Source organism: Lemur catta, chromosome 18 (genome assembly GCF_020740605.2).
Source record: "Lemur catta isolate mLemCat1 chromosome 18, mLemCat1.pri, whole genome shotgun sequence".
Classification (NCBI taxonomy): Eukaryota; Metazoa; Chordata; class Mammalia; order Primates; family Lemuridae; genus Lemur; species Lemur catta.
In genome coordinates, this window is record NC_059145.1 from 8,718,398 (window position 1) to 8,735,892 (window position 17,495).

Below are 17,495 nucleotides of genomic sequence, written 5' to 3' on the forward strand. Positions count from 1 at the left end.
CTGAGCATACTAAGATAGAGGGCTTGGGTAACCTGAGCAGGGCGGGAACTCTCACCTCATACACTGTGAACTGGTTCTGGGCCTTGCTCAGCTCCCGGTAGCTGGTGGTAAACTCACCGATGAAATCGTGGCTGCAATAAGGCCAGGGGCAGGTGAGTAGCAGTAGCTGCAGGTTTGGAGCCAGGCCTAAACCTAATCTTTTCATTTTTCCCATCCTAAGCTCCTACTTGGCAGGGCACTAGGGCTGGGGCCGGAAGTGGGGCCAAACTATGGGGAAGAAAAGGGAAGAGACAGTATACCAGAGAGACAACTCAGGGGATCAGTTGTATCCAAGACCCCGGTGTCTCTCATTACCCTTCCTGGCTCCCAAGGGTACTTTGGGGTTCCTGGTGAATGTATCACATGTTATAGAGAACTTTTTATAGAGAGTTAAGCACAGGAAAAGAGACTACGTGGGGCAGTTCTACCTTCCATTGCGGTCCCAGTCATACACATCAATCTTCACTGTTCTGAAATGCAAGAGGTAAACAGGCTAGGTGTGTATGACAATCTCATCCACTTAACCATAAGCAAATCATCTTCCCATCCACTCATCTGTGCATCCATCAGCCTATTCATCTTTAATCCACTTCCCAACCTATCTATTCATTCATCAGTCCTTACATGTACCCAACCATCTACCACTGTTACTACTGCTACTGCTGCTATTAGTACCACTATTACTATTCTTTTACCACTTACTGAGTCTTACTGTATTCCAGGCATTGTTCTCAGTACTTTCACAGATTGTCTCATTTAATTTAACAACTGCCCTATATAAAATAAGTACTATTATTCTTATTTTTGGATAAGGAAATTGAAATACAAAAAAAAGTAACCTTGCTAAGATCCCATAGCTAGTAAGTGACTGAGCTCAGATTTAAACTCAGACATTCTGGTTCCAAAGACCTTGTTCCTAACTATCATGCCTAACTCATCCCATATGTCTATCTATCATTGTATCAGTCCATTTAACTATCTATCCATCTAATCACCCATTTACCCATACATTTGCCAATCTATTACTTACTAATTCATCTCTTTATCTACCTGTCGAACTATACATGCAGCCACCGACTGACTCACTGATGCATATAAACATCCATCTGTCTGTCCATTCATCTGCCCAACCAAACACCCAACTATATAACATCAGTCCATCTGGTCATCCATTCATCTGCATAACCATCCAACTACTCATCCATCTATGTGCCCATCCATCCTTCCATCCTCCCACTTATCCCTATCCACCTATCTTTATACTTTATACACCATTTATTCATTCATTAGGTCAACTTATCCATCTACTTTATACCCATTCATCAACTAATTCACCCACTAATCCATCAGTTCATCAGTCTGCCATCCATTCATCTGTCTGTCCATTGATCTACCTGTCACTCTACCTACCCTTTTCTATTCCACCTGCTTTTCCATTCATGCATCTGCCTCTCCTGTCATCCATCAAACTCTCATTTACCTATCTATCACCCAACTACTCATCTATCAGTGCATCCATTTACTCATCCGTTAATCCATCCATCATCTGTCCATCCACTAATCTACCCATCAGTCCAATTATCCATTCATCTGCTATCCATTCATTTATGTCCCCTCTAACCACCCACCAATCTTCTTATACATCAGTCCACATACCCATCCAACCATTCACCAGTTTATTCCTCCATCTGACCATCCATCCATGTATCTGCTCATTTGTTTGTTCATCTGCACTTTCATCTTCAATCGACCTACCAGTCTACCCATCCACCCATCCATCCATGGATAGTCCATCTATCCATCTATGTGGCTAGCCATCCACCTCCCCATCCACCCATCTTCATGCCCAAAAACTCTGTCTCACTGAGCAGGACCCTCCAACACTACTGTGATACTTCTACCATGATTCTGGAAACCCCACTGTCATGTCCTTGGCCCCTTACTCCCCAGCTTATGCTGAAGCAGACCTATCATAGTCTCCATTGCACAGTGCCCGCACAGGGATGCTGAATGGCTGCCATACAGGATTCAGCGTGTTTTTCACAACTTCTGTCTTGTGGCAGATAGTGAACCTGGAGGGGGAGCAGGAGGTTTGGAACCTGCCCTGAGGGTAGGACCAAATCTCTTACAGATTCCTAAAATACTCCACTTATTAAGCACATGCCCCACACCCAGCCTGAGAGCCCTGATGGCAGTGACTCACGTGCCATCCTCATTGCTCCTGTAGAACACGAGGAAGGGGTCTGATTTCCCAAAGAAGTCCTTCTTGTCCAGTTTGTTTGCACATAGCTGCATGGTGGCAATGTCCTAGGGATGGATGAAGTTGGGCTGTTGACACTCCAATTGCCCATAGCCTTCAGACAGTCCTCTGAAGGGAGTATGGGGAGAGAAGGGCACTCCTGGGTCTTACACATGGCCCTTACTGACCCGACAATTGCTAAGCTCCTCTGCAGTCAGCAATATGGTCCCACACTTCTTGCCAGGTACACCCCTGGAAGCAGAAAAAGCCTATTAGTGAGAGGAAGGAGGGTAGACAACAAAGATTGGGGTGGCCAGTCTGGGATTGGGTGGGCCAGGGGATTCAATTTGCCATTTACTAACAGTCCCTTGAGTGTGTCCACTTCTGTGCTGGGTGGCTCCTGGTAGGGAAGGACCTGACTTTGGCTGGGGAGGGATCTGCAGTCTGGCAGGAGGGGGTTAGACTAGCTTAGGTGAACATCTCATAAGGTAGTATAAGAAAGACATGGAATTTAGAGTCAGTGGACTCAGGGTGAATTTTATGATTTTCAAGGTGTGTGACCCTGGGCAAGTCATTTCCCCTTTCTGTGCCGTAGTTTTCTCCTCTATGAAAAGGGACTCATGACTAACTGTCAGGTAATGAAGAGATACGAATAAGTGCATGGAAGGAAAAGCAACTTGCAAGCTTTACAGATATGAAATGGTTGTATTCTTCAAAGCAGACCCTCCTACCTATCATATGCCAGGTGCTATCCTAGATATGAATTGGCCAGTTGGTACTCTCCAGCTCTGCTAGACTCTGCCCTCAGGGACATTCTAGGGGAGGTGGAATATCAAAGCCAGTATGCAAGTGGAATGTGATGAAGCAATTCTGAATGAGGGACAGGAATTTCTATCCAGACCCAGGGGCAAAAGGGCTGGTTCCTTAGGTCAAACTTGATGTTCTTTCTGAAGACTGTGAAGAGTGAGAAAAAAAAAATACAAGAGAAGCTTTATCTCTCCTGATCCTAGAAGAGACAATTCCATGTGCTTGAAGGGTACGTACAAGGATCCCCACACCCAGTGGTAAGAGACCTTGTTGACAGGGGCCTGTGAACCATGATTCCCAAAGGGATCCAAAGTGTGGCAGAGAGAAAACTAGGTCAGGAGGGTCCTAGGTTCAGTCCTGGCTCTAACTTGCTATGTGATTGTCCCCATATTTAAAACGAACTATTTCTTTGACTCTTTCAACCTCTGACTCTCCATGCTTTAACTAGAGGGCGTGTGACGAGGACAGGGACAAATTATTGATCCTATTGCCTCCTCACTGTTCTTCGCCTCCGGGATGTTTCCTTTACCCCTCACCTAGTGTGATTCCAGCCAATGATTATAATAATCACTCCCTTGCTTCCTGCCTTCTTCTTTGGCCTTCTCTCACTTTGATATACTTATTACTTGGCAGAACCATAGCCCTAGTTAAGTCCAACTCTCTGCCTAACCCATACTGCACCTGTAAAACTGAAATGGCCAGAAAAAACCACACAATTATGCTAACTGATCTCATTTTAAATGCATGACCACAAACCTCAAGAGGGTCCCTAATGATGCTTGGTAATCATACTGTACATCCCAAGGCCCTTCACTCTCCAGTTCTGCTAAATGGCAGTTTCACTCCTCCTCTGTCCTCAAACCCCCAAAGCCTCCTCCCCCATCCTCACTCACAGGCAATGACCTTGTTTCCTACTCACTGACAAAACTAAAGCAACCAGAAGAGAATGTCCACCCCCCCCACACACCTACCCTGCCACCAGTATCTTCACCCACACAACTAAGACTCCTACGGTTGCTATAAATGTACAGTCCATGTGCCTATTTATCCCTCCGCTGTGTACTATATTTCATACCATCTTGTCTGCACAAGGACATCACTTCACCTCTTTTTATTACATTAAATTTTCAGTTCCTACTTGGTCATTCCCATCAACATACAAATGTGCTATAATTTTTCTCATGTTAAAAAAATTATATTCTTCAAGTGGAAGCCTCTGGCAAAAAAAAATTATAAGCCTCTGGATTCACAAAAGGTCATGAAAAAAATTATAAACCTATTCTTGACCTCACTTCCTGCTCCAGCTATATCTTCTTTTCTCTTTTCCCCTTTGCAGCAAAACTCCTTGAAAGATCACTTGACTCCCATTCCCTGCTTCTGTTCTCTTCTAAACCTCTTCAACCTTCACCTCTTCTTCAAAACTATGCTTGTTGGTTGGGTGTAGTGGCTTATGCCTATAATCCCAGCACTGTGGGAGGCCATGGTGGGATAATCACTTGAGGCCAGGAGTTTGAGACCAGCCTGGGCAACATGGCAAGACCCCATCTCTACAAAAAGTTAAAAAATTAGCCAGGCATTGTGGTACATGCCTATAGTCCCAGCTACTCAGGAGGCTGAGGCAGGAGGATCCCTTGAGCCCAGGAGTTTGAGGCTGCAGTGAGCTATGATTGCACCACTGCACTCTTGCCTGGGCAACAGAGCAAGAGCCTGTCTCTAAAAAAACCCCCAAACCAAAAAACTATGCTTGTAAGAGTCACCAGGGATCTCCATCTTGCCAAATCCAACGGCCAGTTCCCAATCTTCATCTCATTAGACCTGCAGCAACATTTGATGTGGTTGGTCACTCTTTCCCTTTTTGATATATACTTTCTTCACTTTGCTTCCAGGATAACACCACCTTCTCTTGGTGCTCCTCCTACTTCATCAATTGCTTTTTCTCAGTCTCCTTTTCTAGATCCTCATGGAGTCTCAATCTTTGGCTCTTTCACCCTTTCTTGCTCTCATACCCTCCACCTGTCACTCCCTTGGTGATTTCATCTAGTATCATGGCCTTAAAGAACACCTGAGACTCATGTATCATATTGCCTATTTGACACCTCCACTTGGATGTCTAATAAAATATATGGAAGTTAACATGTCAGACTCAGCTCCTGATTGATTTCCTCCCCTCACCTCGCCTCTCCTTCACTTTTTTTTCACCGTCTCGGTTGGTGGCAATTCTGTCTTTCCAGTTGTTTAATCGAAAGGCCTTGACATTGTCCTTGACTCCTCTTTTCCTCTTACATCTATATTCAGTCTGCAGGAACCTGTTGGCTCCACCTCCAAAATATATCCAGAATCTGACCATTTCTCCCCTTTTCACTGCTAGCACACTGTCACAGCCCTCTCATTGGCTCCCTCCTTCTACCTTTGGCCACCCACGGTTTATACTTAACCCAGTAGCCAGTACCATCCTTTGAAAGCATAGTCAGATCATGTCACTCCTAGGCTCAGAACCTGGGACTCCTGTGTCAGAGTAAAAGCTAAAGTCCTTACAGCAGCTACAAGGCCCTGTTAACTCTCTAACTTTACCTCCCCCTGCCTTCCCCCTCACTTACTGGGCTCCAGCCACCCTGGCCTCCCTGCTGTTCTTTGAACACACCAGGCTTTTGTACTGGCAGTTTCCTCTGCCTGGGACATTCTTCCTCCACATGTCTGCAGTGCTTACTCTCTCACCTTCAGACTGTTGCTCCAAAGTTACCTGTCCGTGAGGCCTACTCAGCTACCCGCCGAGCATTTCTAATCCCCCTTATTCTGCTTTACTTTTTCTCTTTTCCCATAGCACTTAATATCTTCTAATATGTAACTTACTTATTACATCTATTTTGTACTGCCTCTCCCAACTAGAGTATAGCTCCCTGAAGGCAGGAACATTTGTTTTGTCACCATTGCAATCCAAGCCCCTTGAACGGTGGCTAACAGAGTATGTGCACAGTGGTATTCGTGGAATGGATGAATCCCTGGTGCCTAGAACACGGTGTGACATACAAAACATGGTAATGTATATATAGTGAGTGAATACAAATGGAAGTTCCTGAGGATTTGCTTTAGTCAGGGGAAGCTTCTGGTGGAGAGGGGCTTGGAAATGGACCTTAAAGGTTGAATCAGACTTAGAAAAAGAGTTAGGGGGGAGAGAGGGAGAGAGCGAGAGAGAGAATATCAGGCCTGAGACTGACTTGAGCACAGCAGCCCTGGAAACTGGGATTTCTCACAAGGGTGATGGGAGCCAGTGAAGGCTCCTGACCAGGGGCAATCCCACCCTTCACTGTTGGCAGTCAGCAGCTTCCTTAGAAGGGAGAATTTGGAAGCTCCCACCCCTCTCCTGCACCCCTTCCCGTTCAGCTCACGTGAGGGGTCGCTCTACGCGGCTGCCCTGGCCTCCGATCACCTCTCCCAGGGCCAGGAACGCTTGTCCCAGGAAATCCTGTGCCAGGACACGGAATCAGCAAGACCAGGAGGGCCTGTGGGCACGAAGTCCCAGCCCAACCCTGGTGATGCGGCTGCACCAGGGCAGTTCCCAGGCGGCAGAATGTTCCCATCGCCTGGCTTGCGCTTTAATGGAGGGAATCGGGGAGAACGGGTCTGCAGGCAAGTCTGCTTCTTGGTCGGTCCTAAGTCCAAGCCTGCTCTCCGTAATATGGTCCCACCCCACACCCTCCCGCCCAGCCCGGTTCAGCCTCACCTTCTGTGGATCCCAGCGGCGGCCGAGAACGAAGAGGAGCAGTGAGTAAGGGGCGCAGGCAGGAAAACCAGGCAGGAGCAGGACAGGGCCGGGAAGGCGGGTTGGGGGCCTGAAGAGGGTGGGGTCAGGGTCGAGGGGTAGGAGGAGTTCTAAGGAGGGTGGTTTAAGACATCTAAGCGTCTCCTTGTGTGCCCAGCCAGTCCGCGAGGGGACGCTTGCTCACCGGTTTGGAGATGTTGGTTTTGGAGTCAACGTTGTACCTAGGAAGAGAGTGGCACAGGCGTGTGGTGGGGCTGAAAAGGGGTCGGGCTCCGAGCCTCGGTTAAAAATTGTGGGTGGAGGGAGGGGCGGCCTTGAACCCAAATTCAAGTTAGGTCCTGTTTTGGAAGGAGTCAGGGTCGGAGAGGGTCAGGCCTGGGGCGAGGCCAAGTCGGGGGGCTTGCTGGGGGTGGGGTCACGTGGGAGAGGGCGGGGACTGAGGTGGAGCTGAGGGAGGGAGCAGAGTTGTGGGTAGGGCCCGGCCTGGGGCGGGAACGGGACCGGATCTGACCCAGGGGCGGGGCTGAGACTGGGTGGAGCCTCCCGAGCGGGCGGAGCCGGCCGTGGGGGCGGAGCCGGGCCGGGAGGCGGGGCGGGGCCAGCCGGAATTCCGGGCAGATCCAGGTCGGGGGGCGGGCCAAGCCAGAATTCTGGGCGGGGCCTCACACATCGAAGCGCAGGTTTTGCTTTTCCTCAAAGAAATAGTCGAGGACGAATTTGCGCACGAAGTCTGGGTTCAGCGTGTTGTCGATCACTTCGGTCCGTCCGAACTGGGCAAGGGGGCGGAGGGTCAGCGCGGGCCGTGCAGGGGACAGGCGATTTCCGGGAGCGGCTCGGGGCTGCGAGGGGGCTCTCACTCACCTCCCGCCACTCCTGGCTGGCCCGGCTTTGCGTGTAAAGCACCACCACTGCGGGTGGGGGGCGGAGGAGGGAAGGACGTCAGCCCGGCCTGAACCCTCCTCCCCACCCTACCCTCCCCTCAGTCGCGCCCAGACCCCAAGTTCCCCCTCCCGGTCCTGGAGCCTCCTACTGGGGTCGGACTTGGAGAAGGTATCGAGGTCTAGCAGGTTCCTAGAGAAAAGCAACAGACAGACAGAGGGGATCATCCTGGAACCCACCGCCGCGATGCTGCCCTAAGTCAGGCACCGGGGGCGGCGGGGGGCGGCGGAGAGGAGGGAGGCATGGGGCTCAAGTCGAACCTCTTTCCCCCATTACTACCCCGAGCCGGGGTCCGCGCTGTTAGCACTCTGGACAGCACCGGAAATCTGTCCAGGAACCGTGTCTCTGCGGACTCGATGCATACGCGCCCACACTGCCTCCCAAGGCCCAGGAAAGAGGGTTCACCCCAGAACTTTGTCCTTTTGGGGCCCAGCTCCTAGTAGATCCTCGCGACCCACCCCTTGAACCTGCAGGCTGAGTCCTCTTTTGCGGGGTGGGACTGCCCAAGGAGGCCCTCCTCGATCCCACTAGCGACTCCCTTGTCTTCAGCTGTGATTTTCCAGCCCCCGATACCTCTCCCCGCGGGGTCCAGACCCTGTTCAGGCTGAGCCCCGGCGCCGGTTGGGGCTGGGGCAGCCAGTGCCTAAGCCCTCCCCAGCGCGGCCCGCTCACCGGCAGGACACGGTAATTTCAATCTTGGTGGCTGGGACGCTGCGCTCGGAGGCTCCGCCGAGAGACATGGCTGGTCGGGCAACTGGAGCCGCAGGAGGCTGCGAGACCCGGGCCCTAGGGCTAGGGGCGGTGGCAGTGGCGGGGCCAGCCCATGTGCTGCTGCTGCTGCGGCGGCGGTGGCGGTGGTGGCGGCGGCGGCGGCTGCACTCCCTCCAGCTCTGCGTGCGCTCCCGCCGCTTGCGCCCTAACAGTGGCCGCCAGCAGCAGCTGCTCCAGATGGCAGCACAGCCCCGCCCGGCCCTGCAGGCGGCCCCCGCCCCATTGGACAGCCTCGAGCTGGCGGGGAACCTCACCCAGACCCCGAACTCCAACCCACATCTTGGTGGAGTGTGCCCCGAGCGACTCTCCCGGGTGGAAACCCAAGCCCCCTGGTGCTGTTGGTGGTGCCGAAGGATTTTGGGCAACTAGCGGGCAGCAACTAGCGGGCACCGGGGTCCTTGTTTCTCACTGAGCAGCTCTCAACAACGTTGTTTCTACCCTTCTCATTCCCAGCCTGTCTAGGTCTCTGAATAGGAAAAGTTACATTTGTTCTTACTAGCTGTGTGACCTTGGACAAGTTACTCAACATTTCTGTGGCTCAGTCTCATTGACAGCCCATAATAGCAGCTACTCAGGGTACTGTAAAATTTTATGGGGATAACTCAAGTAAAGGAATTAGCACACAGCAAGTGCTCAATAAGTGTTCACTGGTATTATTTCTGTCCTCTGGGTATTCACACTGATGACCTCTTTTGTGTGAAAATCAAATCAGTAAGTGGTAGCTGTTAAAGCACTGTGTAAAGCCCTCTGCCCATGAACTCTCATGACTTCACGGTGTGAGACAGAGGACACACTCTCATGATAGAATCTACTCCAGGTCATACTGTAGAAGAGGGTGGTGCTCAGCCAGGCCCTCCCCCAGCACACATGTACACCAACTGCTACCTCCGAAGCTTCAGAAACCAGGCCCTTCACCCTGGGCAGGGCTGCAGGTCACCTGTGCCAGGATTGTGCTGCCTGCAAAATTTGTTAAAGATGCAGGTCTCAACCCCAATCCCAGCCAAAGGAGGATCCTTGCAACTCTAAGCCTAAATTTCAGGCAGTCCTGGTAATTTGCACAAACAGGCTCCCTGGGTAACTAGGACCCATTCATGCCTGAGAACCAATACCCCTAAGCTTTGTAAGTACCTGTTCCCATCTCACTGAGGGAGCTACCATAGCTCAAGAGTTGAGAGACACAACCAAGTCTCCAGTTTGCTTCCTGTTTCACCCCTCCCCCCACAATCCCTTTGTCCACCACAAAGGACAATTGAGAAATTTCCAAATTGATCCAGAAAGATAGCAACCAAATGAGGATGCAAGAGAGTGGCTGTTCAAAAGGACTGATTTTATTTTGTGATCTGTGTCAAACTGCCTCATTCTCAGTGCAGATGACCCCTCCTCCTCAGGAAACAAGAATTAGGAGGTAGGGTCTTTTGTGAAATCATGGCCTCCACACAGTCCCAAGGGAAACTCCACACAGTTCTGAGAGTTGATGGGAATCCCGGCAAAGACTGGGGTGGGTGGGAGGAGACAGCCACGAGACGGGGTGGTGGTCACCAATCAAGAGGCTGGGGGTTGGAAAACCCTGTCCTTGTCCTTGCTCAGCTTTGGGACTGCCATGTGCATGGCAGGGGAGTGAGATCTCCCCCGACTTGGAGTACCCCTTGGCCAGCCATGGCTTTGATTCTACTAAAGGCTCAGGTGAGAGAGGAACAGGAAACCATCATGCACTGGCTGCTTCACAAGGTGCCACTGCTGGTGCCCCGGAGCCCAACACCACGGGCGAATTGCTCCAGCAGACCCCCGATGGCACCAGAGGGACTGGGAGCTACTGCCCGAAGCCCCACTGTGCTGCTGTACGTGGCCAAGAAGGCTGAGCGAACCTCTTGGAGCCGAGTCTCTCGATTGCTCAGGGCTGCAATCCTGTGTGGAGGGAGAAAAACAATGAAGACATTATCCTGGGATAGGATCCAGCATCCTCATCCTCACTCCGCACTTCCTATCCTTGTGCTTCTGACTGCAGAAGGCCGGCATCTGTCTTGTGGTCATACTATCCTTCTGGTTCAGGCCCCAAATATTTGGCACTATACCCCTCTTAAAACTATTCCTTTCAGGCCTCAGGCTGCTTCCCCCCAGAGCATCAACTGTTATTAGGGCACTGACCGTTCTGTTGGGAAAATAGCTATCTTTATGATGACTGGGGAGGAGAGAAGCTAAGAAGGAGGGAATCTGCCCCAATAGCTGTCAGCTTCCATTCCTCTGTAAGAATAAGCTGAGGCGTAAGTCTTATACCTAACAGTAAGGAGACCCCCTAGGATTGGGCAGCAGCCTTTGGCTGTTGAAAGGCCTCAATCTTGAGGCCAGGACTTGATGCAGATTGGGAGGAAACTCTTGCCCTAGAAGAACCCACTGACTACCCTGGCAAGGCCAGGATCCCCCACTGGAATCCTCGAGGGCTCTAGCTGCACCTCTAGTCACTGTGGTCTCCAGGTAAATGGCTGAAAGGGTGTTGGCTTTTCCAACAGGATTTGAGTTCTGATTCCATCTCCCCTCCCCTGGCCTATATGGATACCGAGCACAGATGGAAGCCCCCCTTCTCTCCTCACCCTGGAATTACAAGTCAAGAAGGGGAACAAGTATACAAACTTGGGCCTATCGAAGTGCGAATTCCATAGCTGTTTGACATCCCAAAGGGCCTTCAATAGAAGAGGCCCAAGATGTTGGTTATACCCAACCTCTGTACTCAAAGGTCAGCTACTCACATGGTGTTGTTTCCTCTGATAGTCCCCTAGAGGGCCCTTCTCCAGGGGTCACAGACCTACATGACATGAGCCCTCACATTCCCATCCACCTAAGCACTGAGACTAGCCGTGACCACTAACTTACTCCAAATTTCCTCCCAAGTAACCAATCCCTGGGCAATCTCTCTCTCCCCAGAATTCATCAGAGGCAGCACAAGTATACCCAATTCCCACACCCAGATGACTTGCACCCAGGGCTCGGAGGAGCAGATGGAGGTCTGATGATAAATGACAGTCCCAGGGCAAGTATGGGCAGGACAGACAGGACCCCAGTGAAGTAGACTGGCGGGAGTGCTACATGTGAGAAACCAGCAGCAGGCTCCGGGGCCAAGCAAAGTCAAATACTCTCGCAGCAGCACTAAGAAAATGGAGGTGATATTGGATTCCTGCAATACTATGAACAACCCTGAAGTCTTTCCTGGCATTTGGGAGACGTGTGGCCCTAGGTCTTTACTTTCTAATTAGGTTTCACATAGGCCAAAGGCCATGTGTACTTCCCTCTGCTTCTCATTATAGCACAAGTGGGAAAAGCAGACAGGTAGTTTGTATTCACAGGGAACATCCAAAGGTCCACACACGATTCTCACTCCCCTCAACCCCCCATTTCTGAGAGGCAGAAGGGGCAGAGACCACAACCTATCTGGAGACAAGAAAACTGGAGCCCAGAGAAGATACATGATCCATTTGAGGACACACAGCAGGCAATGGAGCTACTGTAGTGCCACTCTTTCTCAAGAGACAACAGGCTCAGAAAAGTCAAGGCTGACACCCCAAGACACACCTGGTGAGCAAAGCAGCTAGGATTTAGACTGGTTTCTCTGATAACGAAGTCCAAGTGCTACACCCACATGCTGTGAGACTTCACCAGGAATTAATCCTGACCCCATCCTGCAATCTTGGAGGCCTTGAGATCATACAGAATCCAGCCCTTCTCTGGGGACCACCCAGAACTGGAGGGCTGGATAGGAGCTCAGAGTGCTGCGTGGGGCCTAAATTGTAGGTTCTGGGCTGGGTGACCTGGGGCTGGAGTTGCCTGTTCCAGTGGCTGACCCCAGATGAGTGAGGGGAGCCATCAAGCAGGGGCAAGAAAGTCTGTGCTTCTTCCACTGAGGGCTCTTTGGCAAGTTTGGCTGAAGTAGGAAGTCCCCACAGACAGGTATAATTTCTTTTTATCCTTCAATAATCTAACAGATCTTATTTCTGGCCTAGGGGTTTGGCTGCAGAAGAGGCTGTGCTGGACACAGTGGCTTCAGAAGCCTTTTGGTGACTTTCCAGCTGCAGGAACAGGACCTGTGCCATCAGCCTGTGCCATCCTGGAATTCCAAGGTCTGGCCCGCCCCTGTCTGCCCTCAGCTGGGAATCCAGGGCTCTCTTTTCTTCCCAACTCCCCCAGGCACCTTGCCTTCAACCTGTCAGTGTTGGTGGGTATGAGCTGGATTCTGGTGCTGGTGGCGGGGATGAGTCCCCAGCATCTGAAGTTCATCTAGCCCATGGTGTGGAGGTGAAAGGAAGGCTTGCTGAGGGGCTCCCTCAGGCACATCATCTGAGGAACAGGCCCTCCTTCCCAGGCAATCGGAGGCTCTTCCCTGCCTGACATCCATGAAGTGGCAGAGCAGACAGGGGGCAGCTGCTTCCCCAGAGGCAGCTGCTTAAGTCAGGCAGATGTACTACAAGAGCTGGAAGCCCAGCATTGGAGCCTTAGAAGAAGAGGGTTTCATAGGTATGGATTTAGTTTTCCCATCCAATTCTCGCTCCTGCCCAGAGGCAAAAGCAGAAGACAAGGGAGGCGGGGATAGCAAGTAGCCCTTGGTTCTATTCAGAAGGAGCATAGCTTCAGGCTAACCCAGCACCATTCTGGCTCTGGCCTCCACCATACACCCACCTTCACTATCCCACTGTTCTGCTTTCAAAGGATTCTCATGTCAGGCAAAGGCTTGTACAGAAATAGAATCTTCTATAGTTATAATCCAGCCAGCTTTCCCTTAGGGTACACCCGAGACACCCATGGACAGGTTTTAGAGACTGGGGAGAATGAACACACTCCAACGGACTTCCTGACCAGCCCACAGGCCCGCTTCATACAGCAGTGGTCCAGAGCTGAGAGGGGAGGGGCGGGGATCCCAGGCCAGCTCCTGCCTCATTCCTAACCAGCACTCCTGAGTGCGCACCAGCTTTTCGTATGGGCAGGGGAGCATCCTGCCTTCTCAAGCAAGACACTTACAGACAACTGTTAGGGAGCTCATCCGGGAAGCTGAAAGGGAGAGAGGAGTCTGTGTGCAGGACAGCCCGTTCCTGAATACTGCCACAGCCCGTTACCATCTGCCAGCTGCCAAAGTCTGTGGAGAGAGAGGATCCGGGCAGGGAATGGTCCACTGATCTGGGTCAGAGAGGAGAGAGAGGGGAGATGATGCAGTCAGTCATACGCCTGACAGGGAGGCTGGTGGGCAGGGGCGTTACAGTGGCCCTGGGTCAGAGCCATAAGGTTCTGCTGTCAACCCCTTTCTCCAAAAGTAAAAAGAATAGAAAAGAAAAAGAAAGCTGGAAAACTAGTGACTGAGAAAGAAGAGGTAGGCTCAGCTGTGAGGACAGTGCTTTGTGCACACAGATAGGAGCAAAAGAACAAGAGCAGAGCATGGCGATAAGATGCCAGTCAGAACCAAAGGGTGTGCCTGTCCTGGTGGCTACTGCTGGAAGGACAACCTCAAACAGCACCAAAAGAAAGGAAGCAAGGCTGCCCGGCCCCCCCAGCCAGGATCACCCACATGCTCCCACAGCATGCAGATTTGCAAGGTGAGCAATGCAGAACCCAGGTGCCACGGAGGTCCTGTCACAGAAAAGACAGAACAGGCATCTTGAGGACTGTGGAGGGTGGTGACCTAGATTGAAAAGTGAGGGGTTGAGAGCCCTGAGGTCCCTCTTTCCTCTGCAGAGGCTGGAAGGCGCCATAGTTTGTATTCAGAAGCATCAACCCAGCAAACTCACTAGCTATGCCCAGAGGGAAGGCAGGCAACCCGACAGCTTCATCAGGCCTTTCTCAGATGGAGGTTTGTGGGGTGGAGGGAGGAAAGCTGTGCCGGCAAGCTACTGCTGCCACCTCCTGCCCTGTCCTGGGCAGTAGCCTAGCCAGTGGAGGTAGGGAGACATCCATCAAGGCCCTTCCATCAGCTACCCCAGGTCCCAGTCACCAGAGGTGTCACATCTTTGATGCTTCACCCTTTATTCTTTAGTTCAAGAACAGTGGAAGGTGTTCTGGACCCAGAAATAGGCGTGAAGAGTGGGTGATGGGGAGCAGAGAAAAATGCTCACTGACCCTGGCCCACTCAGCTGGCTCGTGTCAAGGGCTCCTAGTCTGAGGTGCCAGCTCCACTAGTCACTGTGCCAGTCTTATCCCCAAGCAGCTGCCACCTGAGTGTAGCTGGCCAGGCACTGCAGCTCTGATGATCTTTAAGGATCCCTCTCTTACAGATGGGGAAATGGCAGAGCCCAGACAGGTTAAGATGCTTGCCTGACATCCCACATCAGGAGTGCAAGATTTTTTAAACCCAAGCATGACTGCAGATTTGTCCTGAAACGGAGCCACCTTGAGACCAGGGAAACAGATGGCTTTCTATGTTAAGGCTGCCATGAATCGGAACCCCCTGCAACACAGAGGCTTGCCACATTCATCATTCCTGCTAAACTCTAGAAAGTATATGATGGGAGGCACTAGGGATGAGAACAGGATGTGGTCTGATGGAAGCCCCTAGGGCCCAATAAAGCAGGACTGCCTTGTTTCTAGATGGAGAAACTTGGTTGGGCCCAGGCAGTCTATAAATCAAAGTCTACAAATCTTCCCAGGAGAAGCTGCCCTGTGCTTCCTCCAGCTCATGCCAGGCCTTCAACCAGAGCAACCTGGCCCCACAAATCTCATCTATTGTTCAAACGGTAGGGTAAAATGTCTTTTCCAGTTTTAGCAGTTTGTGGGAAAACAACAGCTAAAAATCAGAATGTCGAGGGAATGGAAGGGGTACTTGACTAGAGGAGGCTGGGTAGGATGAGGCATTCCTGGGGCCAGGAACATGGGGAAGCTTCTCATGCCCCAAACCCACTCCCGTAGGGCTGCCAAAGAATAACATTACTGAGGGGAAAAGGACAAATGGGATGCAGTTACTGGTGGCTTCCCCTCAAGGATTCCAGGTTCCCTAGGCCAGGCATTTCCTCTTACTTCCCCAGTGTCTCAGCAGGTAACACCAGGCAAGAAACACATTTGGAGCAACCAGAAAATAGCTGTCAGATGGAAGAGAAAACACAGATAGCAGCAGGGTATATTATCCCAGGGCACAGAAAGCACCTCAGCGAATAGCCATCTTTTGTGCACCCTGGAATTTTTCAAGGTGGGGTATGATGTATGATGAGTGAGCACATGGTCTACAAATTGAGTCTTTCTAGTTGAAGCCTTTGTCAAAGAACAGGTCACAGTGACCATTCAGTTCCTGGGTTTGAGAGCAAGGTGCCATGCTAGGCAGAGAGGTATCAGAAATACCAGCCTGGGTTAGCTGGCTAGAGGGGACACCTACAGGTAAGAGTCACCAGGAGTAAGGACCTGCAACTGCATATTGAAAGGAAGGAAAAAGCTTCCAGTCTATGGTGACAGGTAATTCAACCAGCTTTAATAAGATCCCAAACTCTTCTGCCCTGTACTCCTAGGTGCAAACAGAGCGGCAAAAATAGAGGTCTGAGCTTCACCTCCTATGCTCATCTACTAACAGGACTGGAAAGAACACGTGACCAAGCAACCCTCCAAACATGGAGAGCAGCAGAGCTGACATTTTAAAGGTCACCTGTCCACATCCTGGGTAGGGGCTGGGACTCCCACAATGTTTCACTTCCTTAGCTGGATCCTGCCCAGGCCCCTCTGCGCAGCGCTGGGAGAGCTGCAACTCCCACTGGCTGCCACCTCCTGCCAGACACCCTGCTGAGGACCGACTCAGAACAAGCATCTTTAGCTAGTCCTTTCTCAATCAGTACAAGAATTCTGATTCAAGCAGAGGTGGCTGAACCCAGAAAAGAATTAACAAGTCTGAGTGGGGTTACCTGGCCTGGCCTTCTACTACCCAGCTTCTAGTGCCCTGACGTGGTCCACAGGCCCTCAGATAAACGACTGAACCCAAACTTATGGGGGGCCAGAATCATTATTCCCACTTTAAAAATAGGATAAAATAACTGAGCTCAGAAGGGAAATGATTTTTTCCAGTCACATAGCTAGAAGTAGCAAAACTGTGACTGAAACCCAGGTTAGACCAAGGCCCCAGCTAATAGTGCACTGATCTTCCTGCCTGATAAGTGGTGGGGGCCTCATGGAAGGGCACATAACCTCCAAATGGAGTAAAGCACAAGGCTTCCAATCCATGCAAGGAAGCAGCCTGTCATCCAGGAGCTGCTGTCAGCCATTCTGCCACTATCAGGGAAGCTGGCCAGAGAACAAAGCAGGCATGTGGAAGGAGCCACAGGGAAATGGAGCTAGAATCTTGCTCAGGCTGCACCTGAAGGCTGATTTTCCACTGGACTTTTCCATACTATCCCTCAGAATCCACAGGGGATTGGCTCCAGGACTCCCTCGCAGATAACAAAATCCCCAGATGCTCAAGTCCCTTATATAAAATGGTGTAGTGCAGCTGATCCTTGAATATTGGTTTGAACTACACCGGTCCACTTACATGTGGATTTTCTTCCACCTCTGCCACCCCTGTGACAGCAAGACCAACCCCTTTTCTTCCTTCTCTGCCTACTTAACATGAATATGAGGATGAAGACCTTAATGATGATCCATTTCCACTTAACGAGCGGTAAATATATTCTCTTTAATATTGTCTTTTCTCTAGCTTATTGTGAAATGTAGCCTGTAACCCATATAACATACAAAATGTGTTAATCGACTGTTTATGTTATCAGTAAGGCTTCTGGTCAACAGGTCAACAGTAGGCTGTAAGTTTTGGGGGAGTCAAAACTTGTATGTGGATTTTTTACCACATGGGGTTTGACGCCCCTAAGTCCCATGTTCTTCAAGGGTGAACTGTATTTGTACATAACCCACACACAACCTCCCATATACTTTAACCCGTGGCTAGATAACCTAATACAAAGTAATGCTATGTAAATAGTTGATATACTGTATTTT

General features: G+C 50.8%; 2 protein-coding genes and 1 long non-coding RNA gene across 8 annotated transcripts in view; 1 reads left to right on the forward strand and 2 right to left on the reverse strand.

Moving 5' to 3' along the window:
- The window catches only part of CPNE9 (copine family member 9), a 20,843-nt gene extending 12,304 nt beyond the window's left edge, over window positions 1-8,539 (reverse strand). Inside the window, exons 1-12 of one of the 4 annotated variants that reach the window (XM_045529801.1) lie at window positions 8,457-8,539; window positions 7,876-7,916; window positions 7,707-7,753; window positions 7,512-7,615; window positions 7,030-7,066; window positions 6,807-6,809; window positions 6,472-6,548; window positions 2,467-2,530; window positions 2,243-2,346; window positions 2,007-2,111; window positions 468-509; window positions 56-131 (exon numbers count right to left, since the gene is read on the reverse strand). In XM_045529801.1, the coding sequence (XP_045385757.1) occupies window positions 56-131; window positions 468-509; window positions 2,007-2,111; window positions 2,243-2,346; window positions 2,467-2,530; window positions 6,472-6,548; window positions 6,807-6,809; window positions 7,030-7,066; window positions 7,512-7,615; window positions 7,707-7,753; window positions 7,876-7,916; window positions 8,457-8,524 (768 nt within the window). In that variant the 5' untranslated portion in view covers window positions 8,525-8,539. Of the gene's footprint in view, window positions 1-55; window positions 132-467; window positions 510-2,006; window positions 2,112-2,242; window positions 2,347-2,466; window positions 2,531-6,471; window positions 6,549-6,806; window positions 6,810-7,029; window positions 7,067-7,511; window positions 7,616-7,706; window positions 7,754-7,875; window positions 7,917-8,456 lie in introns of those variants that run through there. The other 3 variants (XM_045529802.1, XM_045529803.1, XM_045529800.1) reach the window with 3 other exon arrangements.
- LOC123623083 lies at window positions 6,795-16,134 on the forward strand. The gene is made up of 3 exons (XR_006729776.1): window positions 6,795-6,847; window positions 12,548-12,664; window positions 16,025-16,134. It is a non-coding gene; the product is annotated as an uncharacterized LOC123623083 (long non-coding RNA).
- MTMR14 (myotubularin related protein 14) overlaps window positions 9,862-17,495 on the reverse strand; it is a 48,766-nt gene continuing 41,132 nt past the window's right edge. The window contains exons 18-19 of one of the 3 annotated variants that reach the window (XM_045529797.1): window positions 13,560-13,715; window positions 9,862-10,460 (exon numbers count right to left, since the gene is read on the reverse strand). In XM_045529797.1, coding sequence (XP_045385753.1) covers window positions 10,277-10,460; window positions 13,560-13,715 — 340 coding nt within the window. In that variant the 3' untranslated portion in view covers window positions 9,862-10,276. Of the gene's footprint in view, window positions 10,461-13,559; window positions 13,716-17,495 lie in introns of those variants that run through there. The other 2 variants (XM_045529798.1, XM_045529799.1) reach the window with 2 other exon arrangements.